The sequence below is a fragment of the Macrotis lagotis genome, chromosome 3 (genome assembly GCF_037893015.1).
Source record: "Macrotis lagotis isolate mMagLag1 chromosome 3, bilby.v1.9.chrom.fasta, whole genome shotgun sequence".
NCBI lineage: Eukaryota > Metazoa > Chordata > Mammalia > Peramelemorphia > Peramelidae > Macrotis > Macrotis lagotis.
Window position 1 is genome coordinate 14,762,231 of NC_133660.1, and position 16,815 is coordinate 14,779,045.

General features: G+C 36.4%; 1 protein-coding gene across 2 annotated transcripts in view; it reads left to right on the top strand.

Moving 5' to 3' along the window:
* The window catches only part of NFKB1 (nuclear factor kappa B subunit 1), a 163,572-nt gene that overhangs the window by 132,936 nt on the left and 13,821 nt on the right, over window positions 1-16,815 (top strand). For both annotated transcript variants that reach the window (XM_074228156.1, XM_074228157.1), the window contains 5 exons: window positions 3,955-4,101; window positions 4,905-4,991; window positions 6,391-6,576; window positions 8,133-8,274; window positions 12,905-13,019. In XM_074228156.1, the coding sequence (XP_074084257.1) occupies window positions 3,955-4,101; window positions 4,905-4,991; window positions 6,391-6,576; window positions 8,133-8,274; window positions 12,905-13,019 (677 nt within the window). The remainder of the gene's footprint in view (window positions 1-3,954; window positions 4,102-4,904; window positions 4,992-6,390; window positions 6,577-8,132; window positions 8,275-12,904; window positions 13,020-16,815) is intronic.

The following is a 16,815-nucleotide window of genomic DNA, read 5'->3' on the forward strand; positions in this document are numbered from 1 at the left end:
ATAAAAGGAATGTATGGAGGAGGAATAAAAATAGCCAAACTGAAAACAAAAGTTGAGAGATATATGATCAAACTTTATATGATTGTGGATGAATATAGACTTTAAGAATCAGTGCACTAGAGCAAAGAGTACCCTATAAAGTCGAGAGAGAAAAGGTCTGAAGAAAAACAATAATAGCTAGAATTTATGTCTTCTTTTACAAATACGACTATTGTGTGGGAGTGCTGTGAACCTTCATCACCTGGTGTCCTTGAGCACCAGAGCCTTGTTTTACTAAGTGCCACGGGAGTGGGAGTTAGAGACTGGGAAATGTATTTAAGCACTTGTATTTTGGTAAATAAATGGAGACCTTGGTGCACAAAGGGAGAACTTGTCTTTCTTGTCTCCCATCCCTCCAGCACTCACCTGGGGGAAAATTGAGGAGTCCAGAAAGGGACTCAACAACTTCAACAAGGTCACTAGTCAGTAAGTTTCTGAAGTCTTATTTGAATTCAGGACTTAATAACTATAGATCCACCATTATTTTTTGCTGCTTGTTCTGTTTTAGAAATCATTTAGAAATTGAGTTACCATAAAAGATAATATTGACTGAAAAGAGTTTCAAAAAACAATTTTTTACTAAAATGATGGTTACCTGATCTGTAAAAGATTACTAAAGGAAGCCTAGGGTGTTTGAGGAGAGAGGAAAATCCCCATCATAATGTAAAAAGAAAACCAGGAGACTTGGCGCTTTTCTTTAACTTGCTGTGTGCAACCTTAGAAAAATCACTTAGTCTCTCAGCCTTTATGGTATTGGCCTAAATGATATCTATAAAGTTTTATATGAGTCTGATATTTCCATAATTTCTTTGATTCCCTAACCATAAAGATTATTTTCAAGATGGGTATATGTGATTTTTCACAATAATTCATTCCTTTAATATGCTTTTCAGAGAGATGAAATGAGACTGAATAAACAAGTCTAGTTCTAGGAAAAACTATGTTTTTATATTCAATCTCAGAATGATGGTCTGTGAATAAAATGAGGTTGATTATATGCAATTTATTGTGTGAATTGCTTGTAGTTGAAATAAATCAGCCATTTGTTATGAAATTTAAGAGTTTGGTAGGGAATTCATTTTATTTTTTAAAATTGCCTCCAAATTTCCAACTTTTCAGGCAAAATACATCTGATAATAAATTAAAGCAAAATGTAAATTAAGCAAAATGCATAAGAAAACTCAAACTCCTACTGGTGTGTCCTTTGAGTCTCCATCTATTGTATAGAATTGACTCAATGATAGATACTTCTATCTTGTTCTTTAGGCTCTTCTACCTAAGGTCAAGGACCAGAGCACTATGATGTGTAAACACCAAAATCTAAGATGAGTAATAAATTGGACTTTTAGTTCATCATGACAAAATTTAGGGGGAAATCAACAAACCCATCAAAAGTTGTGAAATCACATTGAAAGTGTGAAGTGAACTTCCCCAGAGCCAGGTTTACTCATCTCTAAAATTATACATCAGTGAGGTTTCTACAGGTGGTTTATTTCCTCAAAAGTTGGCCAGCCCTGGATCCTTTCCTCTTGAAGCAATCCCTTAAAATATCTGGGCTTCATTTTAAAAATCATCATCATCATTCTCATTTCCTAAAGACTTCAGGAACCAGAAGGAAACCTTCCTTTATAATTCAATTTTTGCTCTTTCCTCTATACTTCATGTGTTATCATGACTTAAGCCATCTTTCTTTTTTCATCTCATTCTCCCCCACTCCTTTCCAAGGATCCATCCTCTGTATTCCTCCCCCAGCCAGCTTCTGTACTTCATTAGATCCTTCAGTGGTTCTTTTTCTGCTGCTTACAAATGTATCTCCATTTCTCCTATCATTTCAAAAAAAAGCAAGAAAGAAAGAGGAAGGAAGGAAGGATGGATAGATGGACCAACTATTTGTTTGGCTATCTCCCTTTAAACCAGTCTCATTTTCTTGTCTCTCCTTTTCTATTCATCTACAATCTTCTTTCTTGCAACATTCTACTGACACAGCTTTCTTCAAGATTATTAATTGGAAGTCAGAAGTCCCTTACTTCATCTTCATTTTCATCCCCTTAATCCTGAGTCTCTAGTCAATATCTCCAGTATTCCACAGGAATTGTTACTTCAATCCCAAAATGTATAAAATTGAGATCCTCACTTTTTCTTCAAATCCAGCTCTCCCTCATACTATAAATGGACAAATCTGTACATCCATTCCTGACTGCCCCCCACATGTCTAGGTCAGTATCTGCTTCCCTTCCTTTTCTTTCCATTCCAATTCCTCCATGTTAGTCTAGGTCCCCTTTACCTTCTCAGTTTCTTCCCTTCTCATTCACTCCATCCTACTAGTCTTCATACAAGCATAGATCTCAACCTATAAGGGATCAAAATCGTTTACTCCAACCATCAGATGATGGATGAAAAATTAGACCATGGAAGTTAGGATTTGATTAAGGTTATGCAAATAATAAGTGAGGGGAATCAGGATCTGAACCCAGGTCTGCTGTGCATACTACTATCTGATTTATCTTCCTAAACCAGTTTTTTTTTATTCTTCAATCTAAGCTGCCTTTAATATCATCCCATTGAATGTGAAGTCTCCCTGACCACACCTAATTCTTAGTGAACCCTCTCTTCATTGAATTCTTATTTTATGTCAACTCACTTGGACTTGTATTGATTATCTCTTCTTCTCAAATCAGACTATAAACTCATTGGAGCCCAAATATTGTGTGATACCTCCTTATTTCTCTAGCAGTTAACATAGTAGTGACATGTAGAAGATGATTGCTATATTGATTAGTTTGCTTTAAAGAAGTAATAATAACAATCATCAGAAGTCAATCACAATCATCATTTTGTAGTTCAGTCTTTTCTAACTATTCATGGCTCCATTTGGAGTTTTCTTGGCAGATAACCTAGAGTGATTTTGCCATTTTTGTTCTTCAGCTAATTTAACAGATGAGGAAACTGAGGCAAATAAGGTTCAGCAACTTGCCCAGGGTCACACAGCTAGCAAGTGTCTGATTCTGGCTCTCACCTCAACTCTTATCGGCTCCAGGCTCATTGCTCTGTGCACTGGGATACGATCTAGCTGTACTGAAAGGCAATTTAGAATATGGATAGAGAGCCTGCCTCAGAGTCAGAAGACCTGAATTCAGGTCTGGTCTCTGACACATCCAGGCTGTGTGACCCTGGGTAAATCACTTAACTCCTCCTTGGTGTCCATGGTGGCTCTGAGTTTTAGAGCCAGTGCTGAGGGAGTACTGTGTGAAATCACAGATCCAGTCTTTTGCTGTTTGTTTAAGGAGAGAGCAATGTCACCAATCCTGGCCTGAATGCTAAGGGAGCTTTGACTTGCTCTCTTTCCACCTGGGCTCCCTCTGTCCTCTGGCAGCTTGGAGGTCCCTCTCCAGAGTCTCCATTTGGGAGCCAGACTCAGTGTGGCTATTCAGTTGACCTGAATCCTACCACAAATCAAACACCCCTATTTAAGTGTAGCTTCAGTCTCCTTGAGGAACAAAAAAATGACAGGTTACTTGTGTTCCATTCTGCCTTTAAAACAAAAAGGAAAGAAAAAATCAACAATGGCTTAATTTTTTCCAAACTTTCTACTCCCATTCATTCTAGTAACTAAGGGAAAGTTAGAAATTCTGACAAAGAGAGTTGTGGACCATTGTGGGTTCTTGGATTTGGGTGTGTACTTTCTTGTGGTATCATTTTATCTATTGCACAATTTGGTTACTCTTTGGAACTAATAAGTGCTTCTTGAAATCTAGTGTCTCTTCTGTGTAAGTACTTTCAATTTCCCTTTAAAATGTTTAAAAATATATTTAGAGTTGATTTTTTTTTTTTGTGGCTCCTGGTATCAATAAATTCAATCCTTTTTTTTTTCCACTTTGGTTTGTCTGTCTGTCTGTCTGTCTGTCTCTCTCACAGATAAAGAGGAAGTTCAAAGAAAACGGCAAAAGCTCATGCCTAATTTTTCAGATAGTTTTGGCGGTGGGAGTGGTGCTGGAGCAGGAGGAGGAGGGATGTACGGTGGTGGTGGTGGTGGAGGTGGTGGAAGCACAAGTGCCGGCCCAGGTAAGAATACCATCCAGTGTATCCCTATTATTAGTTTGGATGTAGACTACATTTCCCCACTGTACCTCCTCCAGTCCAGTTTATTAGAAAATACATGTTCTATAACCAGTTCTATTTTTCAGTACATACTAAATTTGTTTTTCCTTTTGATGAGAGCTCATTTAGTCTATGGGCTCAGGGTATTTTGCTTGGGGTAAAATATTCTTTTCCTACGGAATAAAGCTCTAGGTTAAATTGGTGTGTCAATCTGATTCTCATTCTGCATGCCCCATGCAATATTGTAGATCTTCCTTTAGATTAAAGATGTTTGGATTAAGGCTATTATAACCTACCCTTAACATGTCTTTTTAATTATTCAAGAATTGAGTCACCTTTCTTCCCTTCCCCCCACCCCATACATACATATACAACTCCTAAACCCCAGAAAGGTAGCTCACAATTAATATTTTACAATTTCCAGAGTTTTCTGTTTTCTTCACAATAACCCCCACCAAGTAGTTAGTGGTAGTATGATAGTTTGATCCTCATCTTCTCTTGATATTGGAAGAAATAGGAGCCTAGAAGGTTCCCAGGATTAAGTATCTCCAAGTTTAATGCAACAGTGGAAGATCAGAAATTCTATAAAAGTGGAACTGGTGACAATGCCTATCTTTTCTCCCAAATTTCTAAAATTTTCTGACTTACGGTAGAGGTACAACCTTCATCCCAAGAATAAGTCCTGTTGATAGTAGAAGAAATATGCCATTTTGACTTTTGACTAAAAATAATAATGATGACATCTTTTATTTCCTTTGCCTTTTTAGGATATGGCTTTGCTCCCTATGGATATTCTTATGGTGGAATTCCTTTTCATCCTAGTACAACCAAGTCTAATGCTGGGATGAAGCATGGTAATAAAATGCTGGATTTTGTAATATTAAAAGAAGAATAAAAGAGAAAATCCTCAAACACCAAAAGAAAAAAATTGTGTTTATACTTTTACCATAATAAGTGTTCTATTCATATCTTAAGTGAACTCAAATAAACAAAAAAATTTTCTAAAAGTTATATTGAAGTCACAGAGTTGAAGGGGACTCAGAAGCCATATAAACCAATGTATACATTCACAACAGTGGTTCTCAACCTTTTTGTTTGAGACCTCTTTCTATTCCTTAAAATTATTGATCTTTTATTTATGTGGGTTCTATCAACATTTCTGTTTTATAAGTTAAAACTGATTAGTTTAAAATAATAATGAACCCATTACCTGTTGACATAACATTTTTATGAAAAAGTTATGTTTACCAGAACAAAAAAAATGCCAAAAAATTCAGCATTTTACATATTTTTTCAAATTTCTCTTATTTTATATGCAAAAAGTAGATTCTCATATCTTTCTACATTTAGTCTGCCGCAGTATGTTGTTTTGATGTATATGAAGAAATTCCAACCCCCCCCCAACAGATGAGAGTTGGAAAAGAAATATTTTAATTGGCAAATGATATTTTAGTATTACTACAGAAATAGTTTGACCCTTGCAGACCCCCTGAAAGGTCCTTGGGAACTCCTAGGGGTCCATGGATCACACTTTTTGAACTGCTAAACTAGGTGGTTATTGTTGTTCAGGCTTGTCCAATTGTTCATTATCCCTTTTGGGGTTTTCTTGGAAAAGATATTGGAATGATTTTGTCGTTTCCTTCTTCAACTTATATATGACAGATGAGGAAATTGTGGCAAAGTTAAGTGCCTTGTGCCCAAAGTCACACTAATTAGAAAGCTAGACCACATTTGAACTCAGGTCTTCCTAACTCCAGGCCCAGGACTCTATTTACTGTTCCACTTAGCTACCGTGAACATTCCAATAGAGCCTATTCTATCAGTAGACAATAAGGGAGAAAGAAAATTATCTAGACTTTAAATTTTTTTCTTTTTTTAAATTTTTTTATTATGAACTTAATTATTAACAAACCTGAATAATTAAATAGTTTAAGAACAAAAAAGGATTACCCATAAACTTCTTTATATGTGACTTTTTTAATTTAAAAAAGTTCATTTACAATTAGTGGAAATTTTGTCCTCTTAAAATAGCACTAGTTTAATTTTAAAGGATTAAAAAGATGAAATTTGAAAATTGTTTAATAATATGTTGCTTTTTTCATAAACAGTTTTAAAATATGTCTGAAAAGTTCTTTTTTTCTCTATTTTCATTGTAAGCCTATCACACACTGTTGGGCTTTCCTTAATATATCATATTATAATGGGGGAGTTGATTAGACTGAGAATGAGCTGATCTTTATTGATTATATTTAGAAACTCTAGACTCATCTGAGCTGAACCATGAAGTCTGTGACAAGAGTCATGGCAGACACTCTGCAGAACTTTCTGGGAAAATACTACAAACCACAGAGCAAGAAGATAAGTCCAGAATCACTGGGGAAGATGAGGTTACTTTGACGTGCACAGTAGGAGTGGAGGAGGAAGACTGTAGGTTACAGGGTGAGTGATATGTAAATGATTAATCTTTATTGCAGGTCTTAGATAGCAAGGTGATTAAAAGGGTTGTTATCGGTTCTTTTTTTAATGTTAAGATGAATCTAGCATTAATACCTAACAAAGTACCTTGCAGAATTTTATTCTCTAGGGACAAACTGTAGATCCTACACATGTTTTTTTCTCCCCTATCCCTTCAGGACACTGTCACAATTTTTTTTTTTTTTTTTTTGCGAGTACAACTGCTCTGGATAATACATACCAAAAGAATGTATTTCTATTCTGATTTTTCAAAGTTTTAGAGAAGATTCCCCCTAAATAACCTTCCTTAGTGAAGATGTCTCATGAAATTCCAAAATCTGGAAGTAGGAAGGAATCTTTGTTGTTATTTTTATTCAAATCTTGAAAAATCCAACTTCTCAACAAGTAGTAACCCAGACTCTGAACAGAGACCTCCAGGATGGGAAACTCACTGACTCCCAAAGCAGCCCCACTGTATCTTGGTCATCTTTGATGCTTACATCATATGTGAATCTGCCTGTTAGTTTCTACCTGTCATTCCTAAGTACGGCATAAACAGAACAAACCAAATCCTTCTGCCACGTGAGAACCATCTTTTTTCTACACTCCTTCTCCTCCTTCCCCCCCCCCCCCCCCCCCACGCACATACCAAGTTTTCTCCAGGCCAAACTTCCTCATATTTCTCAACCAGACTCAGGTCAAAGTTTGTCCAAAAACTAGACGGACAAAACAACTTCTTTTGACCTTTTTCTGTGGCATTTTCTTGATGAATTGGTTGTATGATTATTTATGCCCTCTGCTGAAAATACTGAGAACTGCCCAGATATCTGTGATATTTCTAGGCTACTTGCCAAGAGGAAGTAAGTTGTAAAAACACTAACGGCTCATGGAAACTGTCTTCCAAAGGCAGATCAATTACATATTTTTGATTGCCCCTCCCTTTTTTCTCTACAGTTTTTAAGGGAAAGAACCCAATTGTTTTTTTTTCAAAAATCAGTAACTTAACTTTTAATTAATAACAAATCTGCCTTAGGAAATTGCTGCTGGCAGAATATAATGAAATCTTGGTATCAATAAGGGATTGATTTCCATCTCAATCAGAGCCCAAGTTGGCTTGGATTTTTAGGTGGAGCCCCCCTCTTTCAGTGGAAGAATAAAGGTTAAATTGGTTATATTGTTCATTTTTTCTTAAATAGGCAAATATCTGGTTCTCCCCTCAAAATTTTTTTTTCCTTTTCATAAACACTAGATTGAATTCTCAGACTATTTTTATTCTTTGGAAGAACTGTTGTTTTCCATTTTTCTTCTAATACAAGCCCCCAAACCTTTTTTTAGTTTTTGTTTTTTTTTTTTTTGCAAGGCAGATGAGGTTAAGTGGCTTGCCCAAGGCCACACAGCTAGGTAATTATTAAGTGTCTTGAGGCTGGATTTGAACCCAGGTACTCCTGACTCCAGGGCCAGTGCATTCAAAATAGGCACAAGATACTATATTATGACCCCTACTATAAGCTCTTTGAAAAAAAGTGAATGATTACTCGCAGGTGATCTTTTCCTGGAGAAGGCCATGCAGCTTGCTAAACGGCACGCCAGTGCTCTCTTTGACTATGCAGTGACTGGTGATGTGAAGATGTTGCTAGCTGTCCAGTGCCATCTTACTGCGGTGCAAGATGACAATGGGGACAAGTAAGTGGGAGTATATAGGGAACAAAATGTTGGAGGAGGGGGATGGGAAGGGGATTGGGTCCAGAGATAGCAACGATTTCACCAAATTGTCAAATGACTACTGGGATGGGGGATATTCTGAGAAATTTAGATAACAACAGTAATAATAACCAACAATATATAATGCTTTAAGGTTTGCTAAACACGTATTTTATCCTCACAACAACCCCTGAAGGTAGGTACTATTATTATTCATGTTTTATAGATGAGGAAAGTAAGGGTGAAAGGTAAAGTGACTTGCCCAGGGTCACACAGCTAGTAAATATTTGAAACAGAATTTAAACTTGGGTCTTCTTGATTCCATATTCAATGCTTTTACCACTATACCACCTGGCTAATTAGATACAAAGAGATGTAAAAGAAGCCCAGGGGACTCTGTCAAGTCAGCCACCTCACTCTTCCCTGACTGGTTTTGCCATCTTCATCAGCCCTACATAGAAATGTCAGAGATAGTGCAGAAGGAGAACTGGAATGGGTTCTATAGATGACCAGGCCTTGTTGAGAAGTCTTGATTCACGTGTGGTAGATTGTTGCCAGAGTGCTCACCAACTCAGACATTTCTTCCAAGTTGGTCCCAGAAAGGAGACATGTGAGGTTATGTTTTATCCAGAGGTTGACTAAATATCTGGATACTGAGATTTTCTTTTTTCAAATGATCCTTGGAGACAAACTTACTTTTTGGGGGGTTTTGGGTTTTTTGGTTTTTTTTGCAAGGCAAATGGAGTTAAGTGGCTTGCCCAAGGCCACACAGCTAGGTAATTATTAAGTGTCTGAGACCAGACTTGAACCCAGGTACTCCTGACTCCAAGGCCGGTACTTTATCCACTACACCACCTAGCCGCCCCGGAGATAAACTTTCAAACACTCCTTAAGCTTCCAGAACCCATTCCATTTAGCTCAGCCCCTGAGTAGATCCCTGAGGGCAAAGACAGTATCCCCTTTTCTATAATTTTCCATACTCAGGTTACCCACTTTTCTTCAAGCCATTCCTCTCCTTTAGCTCCTGTTTGCAGTATGTTCAGCTCCACTTTGCCCTCATTGATGTCTTTTTTCCCCCTTTACCATAAAATCATTTTTTCAGTCTTGCCACAAATTATTCTACTTATATGCCTCAAGTTTGCACTGAAACATTCACCAAAGGGCTACAAAGAAGTTATCAAACTGATCATGCTAAAGCCATGGTTCTGACTATATCACCCTCCCCCCACTTAAGTAAACTTTAGTTGGCTCCTGATTCCTTCCAAGACCAAATATAAAATTCACTGTTTAGTGTTTAAAACACCTCATAACTTCTCCCCCATGCATACCTGCCCTGTATTTTTTCACCTAATTTTTCTTCATATTCTCTGATCCTCTTACACTGACCCATTCCTCACACAAAACACTCTCTTCTGACTCCTTTCATTTTCATCACTCTAATGGATTCTCTCTCCTCATCTCTGCCTCCCAGATCCCCTGCCTCCTTTCAAGTCTCAGCTAAAACTTCACCTTCCACAAAAAGTTTTTCCCAGCCCCACTTAATACTTGTGCCTTCTCTTTCTAACTTTTCTTAGTTTATCCTTGTTTGCCCTTTGTTTTTTGAATATCAATTTCCCATTAAATTATGAGCAAAGACTTTTTTTTGCATTCCCAGAAGTTGATATAGTACTTGGCAGAAAATAAATGCTTAATGCTTGTTGACTTATTAAGTAATTGTATTCTTTTGTAGTCACTGCTCTCTTCTATATTGCCTTGATTAATTTTAGCAAGTCTATTGGGTTTTTTCCATTTTCATTTTGTTTATTTTATTTTATTTTTTTAGATTTTTCAAGGCAATGACGTTAAGTGGCTTGCCCAAGGCCACACAGCTAGGTAATTATTTAAGTGTCTGAGGTCTGATATGAACCCAGGTACTCCTGATTCCAAGGCTGGTGCTCTATTCACTGTGCCACCTAACCACCCCCTTTTTTCCATTTTTAAATGTTTCCCTCAAGTTAGGGTGTTTGGTTCATATAATGACGATGACATCTGTCAGTGATTCCTATGAACAGATCTTTCCATTTCTGTTTTTACTGTAGTTTTAAATGTCATCCCCATCATACCTGGCCAATCCCCATGAGCTCTCTTTGGAAATGATCCAGAGAGTTCCTTCATCATGGTCTTCTGACTCAGAAGCCTGTAATGAACTGTCACAAGACAAGGGCTTTGACTAAAATCACTGAAATATTTTCTTTTCTTAGCTTTGGTATGAAAATTGAAGTAGATCCTTAAAGCACATACTCACCTTGAGTATTCAGGCAATCAGAAATCTATGTTCTCATTCCTTGCAGAGCAACCAAGGATGTGGTATAACCACTGACCTCATTATTATACAGTATAAGAGAATTCATACAGTCTTTCCATATGGGAACTGTATACCAAAAAATATTTTTTAGTACAAAATTACATATAATTCAAAGAAAAAACAGTAAAGGAAGAAAGAAGATAGTGAACTTTTCAGGGGAAATACAGAGCTAATATGATCATTATGAGAAATCTTAAGTAAAAATGACAACTGCAAAAATGTGAGAAGAGCTGCATGAAATAATGTTGAATTAAAAAATCAGAACTTGAGGTCTTATCTACAAATTGGTTTTTATGAGAATTTGTTTTTTACAATCATAAGGATTGGAAGGAAATTTAGAATTAGATAATTATTTCTTTGTCATCATTCAGCATATACATTTATTTTTTATTTTATCATTGAACAAAGCCATATTATCAAAAGAAAAAGAAATGGCTGCTGAAGAGGTACAGAGTTGTGTGTACTATGGGAGCAAGGGAAGCCAGGCAATAAGACCTGTTTAAGTATCTAGAGAGAGCCCTAAGAAAACAGTTGGTGAGCCAATTCTCACCTACACAACCCATCTGAAGGGATTTGAATGACTGGAGCTACAGCATCTGTTCTAATGAATTGAGCCAGGATGTGTGTATGACAATATCTTGTAGTAGAGGAAAAGAGTGATAATAATTTTTTTCATTTTCCTCCTGCTCCTTCTCTTCCTCCTCATCACTGGACTAGGGAACTGTAACATGGTATATTTTCCTTAAGTTTTTTCATCCTTAGCTAATTAATAGTCTGAATCCTGTGGCCATGAGTCATCAAATGAATGACAAGGAAAAAAAAAAGAAATCTAAAACTCCTGACCACAGGGAAATCCCCATAGGGAAGAGGAATTACTACTTCTCTGAAATAACATGTGGAAATTCTTTAGGAATTTTAACAGTCTTATATGCATGACACCTTTTTCTCTAAGAATAAGAAATCATACGGTATAGTATTTATACCTCAGCTATAAAATCATTATTGTAAAAATGCTTTTCACATAATATGGACCTCCATGCCAACACTTCCGCATGATTTATTTTCAAGTAACGTATCTGAGTAAATTGGCCTTCAATTCAGTTAAAATGGATGCATCTTTTTACTTCTTAGCTATGGTGACCTCTTGCTATGTGGTATTTTGGATGCTGGGAATAGCTCTCTCCATTGGTTGGCTGTTGTCCTTCATTCTCAAAGAGGACCAAAATGACTTCACTATGGTAAAGTCAAGTACCAGTGTGACTGATCAGATCAGTACAAGCTCAGAATGCTCTACCAAAGGTTGGACGCTAATAGACCTTGCCAGCATTTGGGGTGGATTCTCTCATCTTGCATATCTCACATTTCTTTTGAACTACTTTAATTCTTCTTTGCTCATAGAGCACGGCACCTTCTTTAATGTAGGTACGCTATGCTGGGCACTCCTTTGCCAGTGTCTCACAAGTCCTACAATCAATTCCAAAGTTCTTCAGAGAAACCTTGAGGGCATCCTTGAATTACTTCTTACCACCATATTAACTTGCCTTGTGTAAATTCCCTATAAAATAACATTTTTGGCAAGCTTATGTTTGGTATCCAAAAAATGTGATCAGCCCCTTGGAATTGCATTCTCAGTATTAGAGAGCTCTCTTTGTTATTTTGTAAGGAAGAGAAGACCAATTAGAGAAGGGGTCCTTCTCTTGGATGGCTTAACCATTCTTAACTATGAACTTCTTTTTAGCATTTCAGTATTATATTTCAATATATTTTCTTTAACATCTTATGACTTTTATTTTGTGCATTTTCAAAACAGGTTTCTGAGAAATGCTTAGGCTTCACTAAATTATAAGCAATAAGAATTCTTAGGTTAAATGATTGTCTATCTGTGAGGAAATGTGCCTTCAGTTGTTAATTAAGAGATCAGTTTAATAAATCTTACATGTTAGCATTCCTCCAGGAAAATTAAAATTTGGTATCACTGAGGACCTAGTTCATAAGAAGCCCAACACATTTATTTGTCTACTTTTGATAGTTCAATTCAGTTTTCTTCTCCTATCCTCTTAGCCCACAACTTTGGCTAGATCATTGTCATTGAATGGTATTTGGATCAGCATAAACTGGACACTCAAAAAAGACCACTAGGGACAACCATTGTCTTTTTCCTTAGAAAACCTCTGATGGGTGGTTATAGTCAATTAAATATGAGCCTATGAATTCAGTAACTGATTTTCCTCCCCACAACTGATTATTATCACTTTTTTTGCATTCTAGCGTCTTACACTTAGCAATCATCCACCTTCATGCTGAACTGGTACGGAACCTCCTAGAAGTGATATCTGGTTTGGTTTCTGATGACATCATTAACATGAGAAATGATCTCTACCAGGTAAGCACAGATGTCAGATTTTAACTAAAACAAAAAGCTTAATTTAAAAAATAAAGTTTAAATTGACTAAAGAAATTTCCCAAAGTAAAAGGCAGTATAGAAACTTTCAGACTGTGAAACATAGGCCATGTGGGCCCTTTAATAAATTTCATCCAACAAATGTTGATAACATGTTCTTAGCATAGCTTTGAAAAGTGTTTAGCACTAACATTTTAAAAATCTTCTGAGTCAGACTGTTTGCTCCATGAAAAAGAATCTTTTTTGATTTCTGAGTGAGTCATTATGCTCATATAAATTGTGACACAATTAACTTTTAACATATGAAATGTTGCTGGGTGAAGCAGTAGTGGTGTGGCAGACCTGAAGTCAGGAAGACTCAACTTTCTGTGTTCAAATGTGACCTCAAACACTTTCTATCTTTGTGACCTTTGACAAGTCACTTATCCCCGTTTGCCTCAGTTTCCTCATCTATAAAATAAACTGAAAAAGGAAATAGCAAATAATTCTAGTATATCTGCCAGGATAATCCTAAAGAGGGTCACAAAAAATTGAACATTACTGGAAAATGACTGAATAATAACAACAGTGAAAGAATAAACCAAAGAATCCAGTTTGGTTTTTTTGGGGGGAATCTTGGAAAGAGAGATACATTAAAATATTTTAGATGTCTTGTATTATGTACACTGTGTCCCAACTTTAGTAAAATCAGAAGAAAATATTCTGCATACTAATTTGAACCACTCTAGACTCAAAACATTAAGGTAAGACAGTCACTATCTTTGTGCTTTTCTTATTGCTTCAAATATCTTTAGGACAAACAGGGAAAGAAAATTTAAGAGTCAACAATATATGTGAAACCTAAAGACTACTGGGAAAGGAATATTTTATTGAAAGTCCAGGCTAAGTGGACACAAAATATCAAAATTATTTAGGGCTCCAAAGAGTGCTTTAGATTATAACTGACAAAATTTGATGTTTTTAAAAGTTTTTTTTTACTTTATTTAAGGCAATGGGGATAAGTGACTTGCCCAAGGTCACACAGCTAGCTAATTATTAAGTGTTTGAGGCCGGATTTAAACTCAGGTCCTCCTGACTCCAGGACCAGTGCTCTACCCACTGTGCAACCTAGCTGCCCCCTAAAAGGTGTGTTTCAAAAAAAAGGGGAAAAGGCAGAGAGACCAAGGGAGAAGAAAAGAGAATCCCACACGATATTTTTTTACCCTATAAATTAAGTGGGTCTTGACAAGTTTTCAAAACCAGTACTTTTCTTTTAATATATCCAGAAGATGATATCAAGTGAACCACTTGGACCACATTGCAAATGGGACCTACTTTGTGGTATGGTTACACTCTCTATTCAACATAAAAAAACTCCCTCTGCATCTAGGAGCTCTTCCAGATCATAAACTTCTCTATATATCAGTGTCTCTCCCACTGTCTTTCTTCTTCTTTGATCTTTCTCTTGCCCTTCTCCTCATCATCTTTCCTCAAATTTTGCTTTGTTGTCTTCATCCTCTCCCTCTTTCTTCTCCCTTCCTTATTTTCCTTTTATCTTTGCCAGTTATCTTATCCTTTCATTTACCCTAATATTTCCTGAGACTAGTTAAGAGCCTCACTCTGAACTGGATTATAAAGTAAAGATTTTTGTTCTACCAATTTAATGAAGTTTCCTATTTTATTTGTGTGTGACTCTCAAATGATTTATCTTCCCCCTATGATGAGTCATTATTTCCTGAAAAGCCAAAGGTTGTGTACTCCTGATTTCTCCTTATATTCTACAACTGTTTTACTGAAAGTAATAAAAGAAGTGATCTCTTACGACAGAAAAAGGAGACTGAATTAGGGGATTCTCCGATGGTCCATGACTCATGTTTTGTAGGACGGCTCTCAGCTTTGTAGCAAGAGCTTTGGGACGAGCCTCATTTTAGATTTTCTTTTGTCAACATCTATGCCTTTTTTGCTACTACCCAGAGTCCTACAGATTGTAAATGTCAAATGTCACATTTGACCTTCAGTCTCCTGGCTTCAGTCTGTTTGATCTATCCATTGAGCTGCATGGCCACATGGCCTCAACTTCAGTAATGACTGACTAACTGCACCTGTAACTTTTTTTTATTAAAGATTTTATTTATTTTGAGTTTTACAATTTCAACTGTAACTATTAAGGGTTGTCTACTAACCAACATTGCTGGGAATATGCATGCATTACTTTTTTCAGTAGCATTGGGCTAGAGGTGGTGAGGAGCCAGGTTTCAGTTATTTCTTTATTTAATCTTACCATAACGTTTTCAGTATTCAATTCCTTAAGTCAGGGATTAATTTAGATATTATTCTGTATCACCACCAAAAATTCTTTTACTTTTCTATAACATGTCTAGTACTGAGATTTAAAAATTTGTAGGTTATATTTTTAACATGGCCAGTCAGTCAACTCTGTGCTAAACACTGGTCAAGGAGGGAATTTGTTTTATTTAACTATTTATTATTAGAAGGACTTTTTTCCTCCAACCCATTATTGGGAGGGAGGAACCAAAAGGAGAACATTTTTTGTTTAAAAATACATAATTTCATTTTAAATAAAATCTATAGGTCAAGAAAGTAGCACATATACATAATTGGACTTGTGCTTCTTAGAAGTCATCCTAGGGTGTCCCAGTGTTAATAAGGTGGAAGGATTTGAAGTGTGGTCCCAGAGATAAACTGGGTCCTTGTCCTCTAATAATAAGTCTAAATTTGATGCTCATCATCATTCTGGCTGCAGAATGATAAATTATGAGATCATAGAAACTCCAAAAGCCCAATCCATTGGGAGGGCAAGTAGTAAACACCCTCTTGGACACAATCACGGATCCTGGAAGTACTCCCCAACACACAGGCCATCTCTGTTTATCATTTTTGCCCCTAATTCTTTAGCCTCTTTCAATCAGTCTTAAAATATATACACACATAAAACACACACACACACACATACACACACACACACACACACACACACAAAATGTATAAATATAAGGTATTTAACTATGTAAACACACTTGATAAAAAATGGCAGCATTATATTCCTTCCCTTTCCAGGGCAGATCTAATTAGTGTCTGTGCATAGTGAATCAGCTGAAGATCAAGCAACAGAAGATGGAATAGCAAATGTCCCAAATGATATAAAAATACTAATAATGCACATCTACCTGGTATTTTCACTTTGGTCATGCACTTCCCTGCCAACCCTATCTAGAGCCAGAAGTAACCCCCAAAGTCACTAAATCCAACCCTTTAATTTTAAAAATGAAGAAATTGAGACTCAGGGAGATTTCCCCAGGTTATACATTTGAGACTCAAATCCAGTGCCATAACGACTCAGTAATATATTTAATACAAGTAATTCAAGCTTGGGATTATGTGCAGATGTGTTGCCAGCTACTGATGAATTCTAGATAATTGGGGGAGAATTGGGGGATTTTTTGAACCCCTAAAGATACATATATTACAGAGAACAAATGTTTGTGTAAAGTAGTAAAAAGTAAGCAAGTATGAACCACTTTGAAGCAAGAGATGATAATAATAATGTTGATTAACTAGTTTTGATATTGCTCTGATGTTTGCAAAGTACTCTCTCTATATATTACTTGATTCTTATGATAACCCTGTGATGTGGTTGCTGCTATTATCATCCTTTTAAAGATGAGGAAATGAAAAGCTAGTTGACTTGCTCAGGGTCAGGTCACCCAACTCATAAGTATCTGCATCAGGATTTGAACTCAGGTCTTAACTCCAGACCCTGTGCTCTGTCCACTGCAGT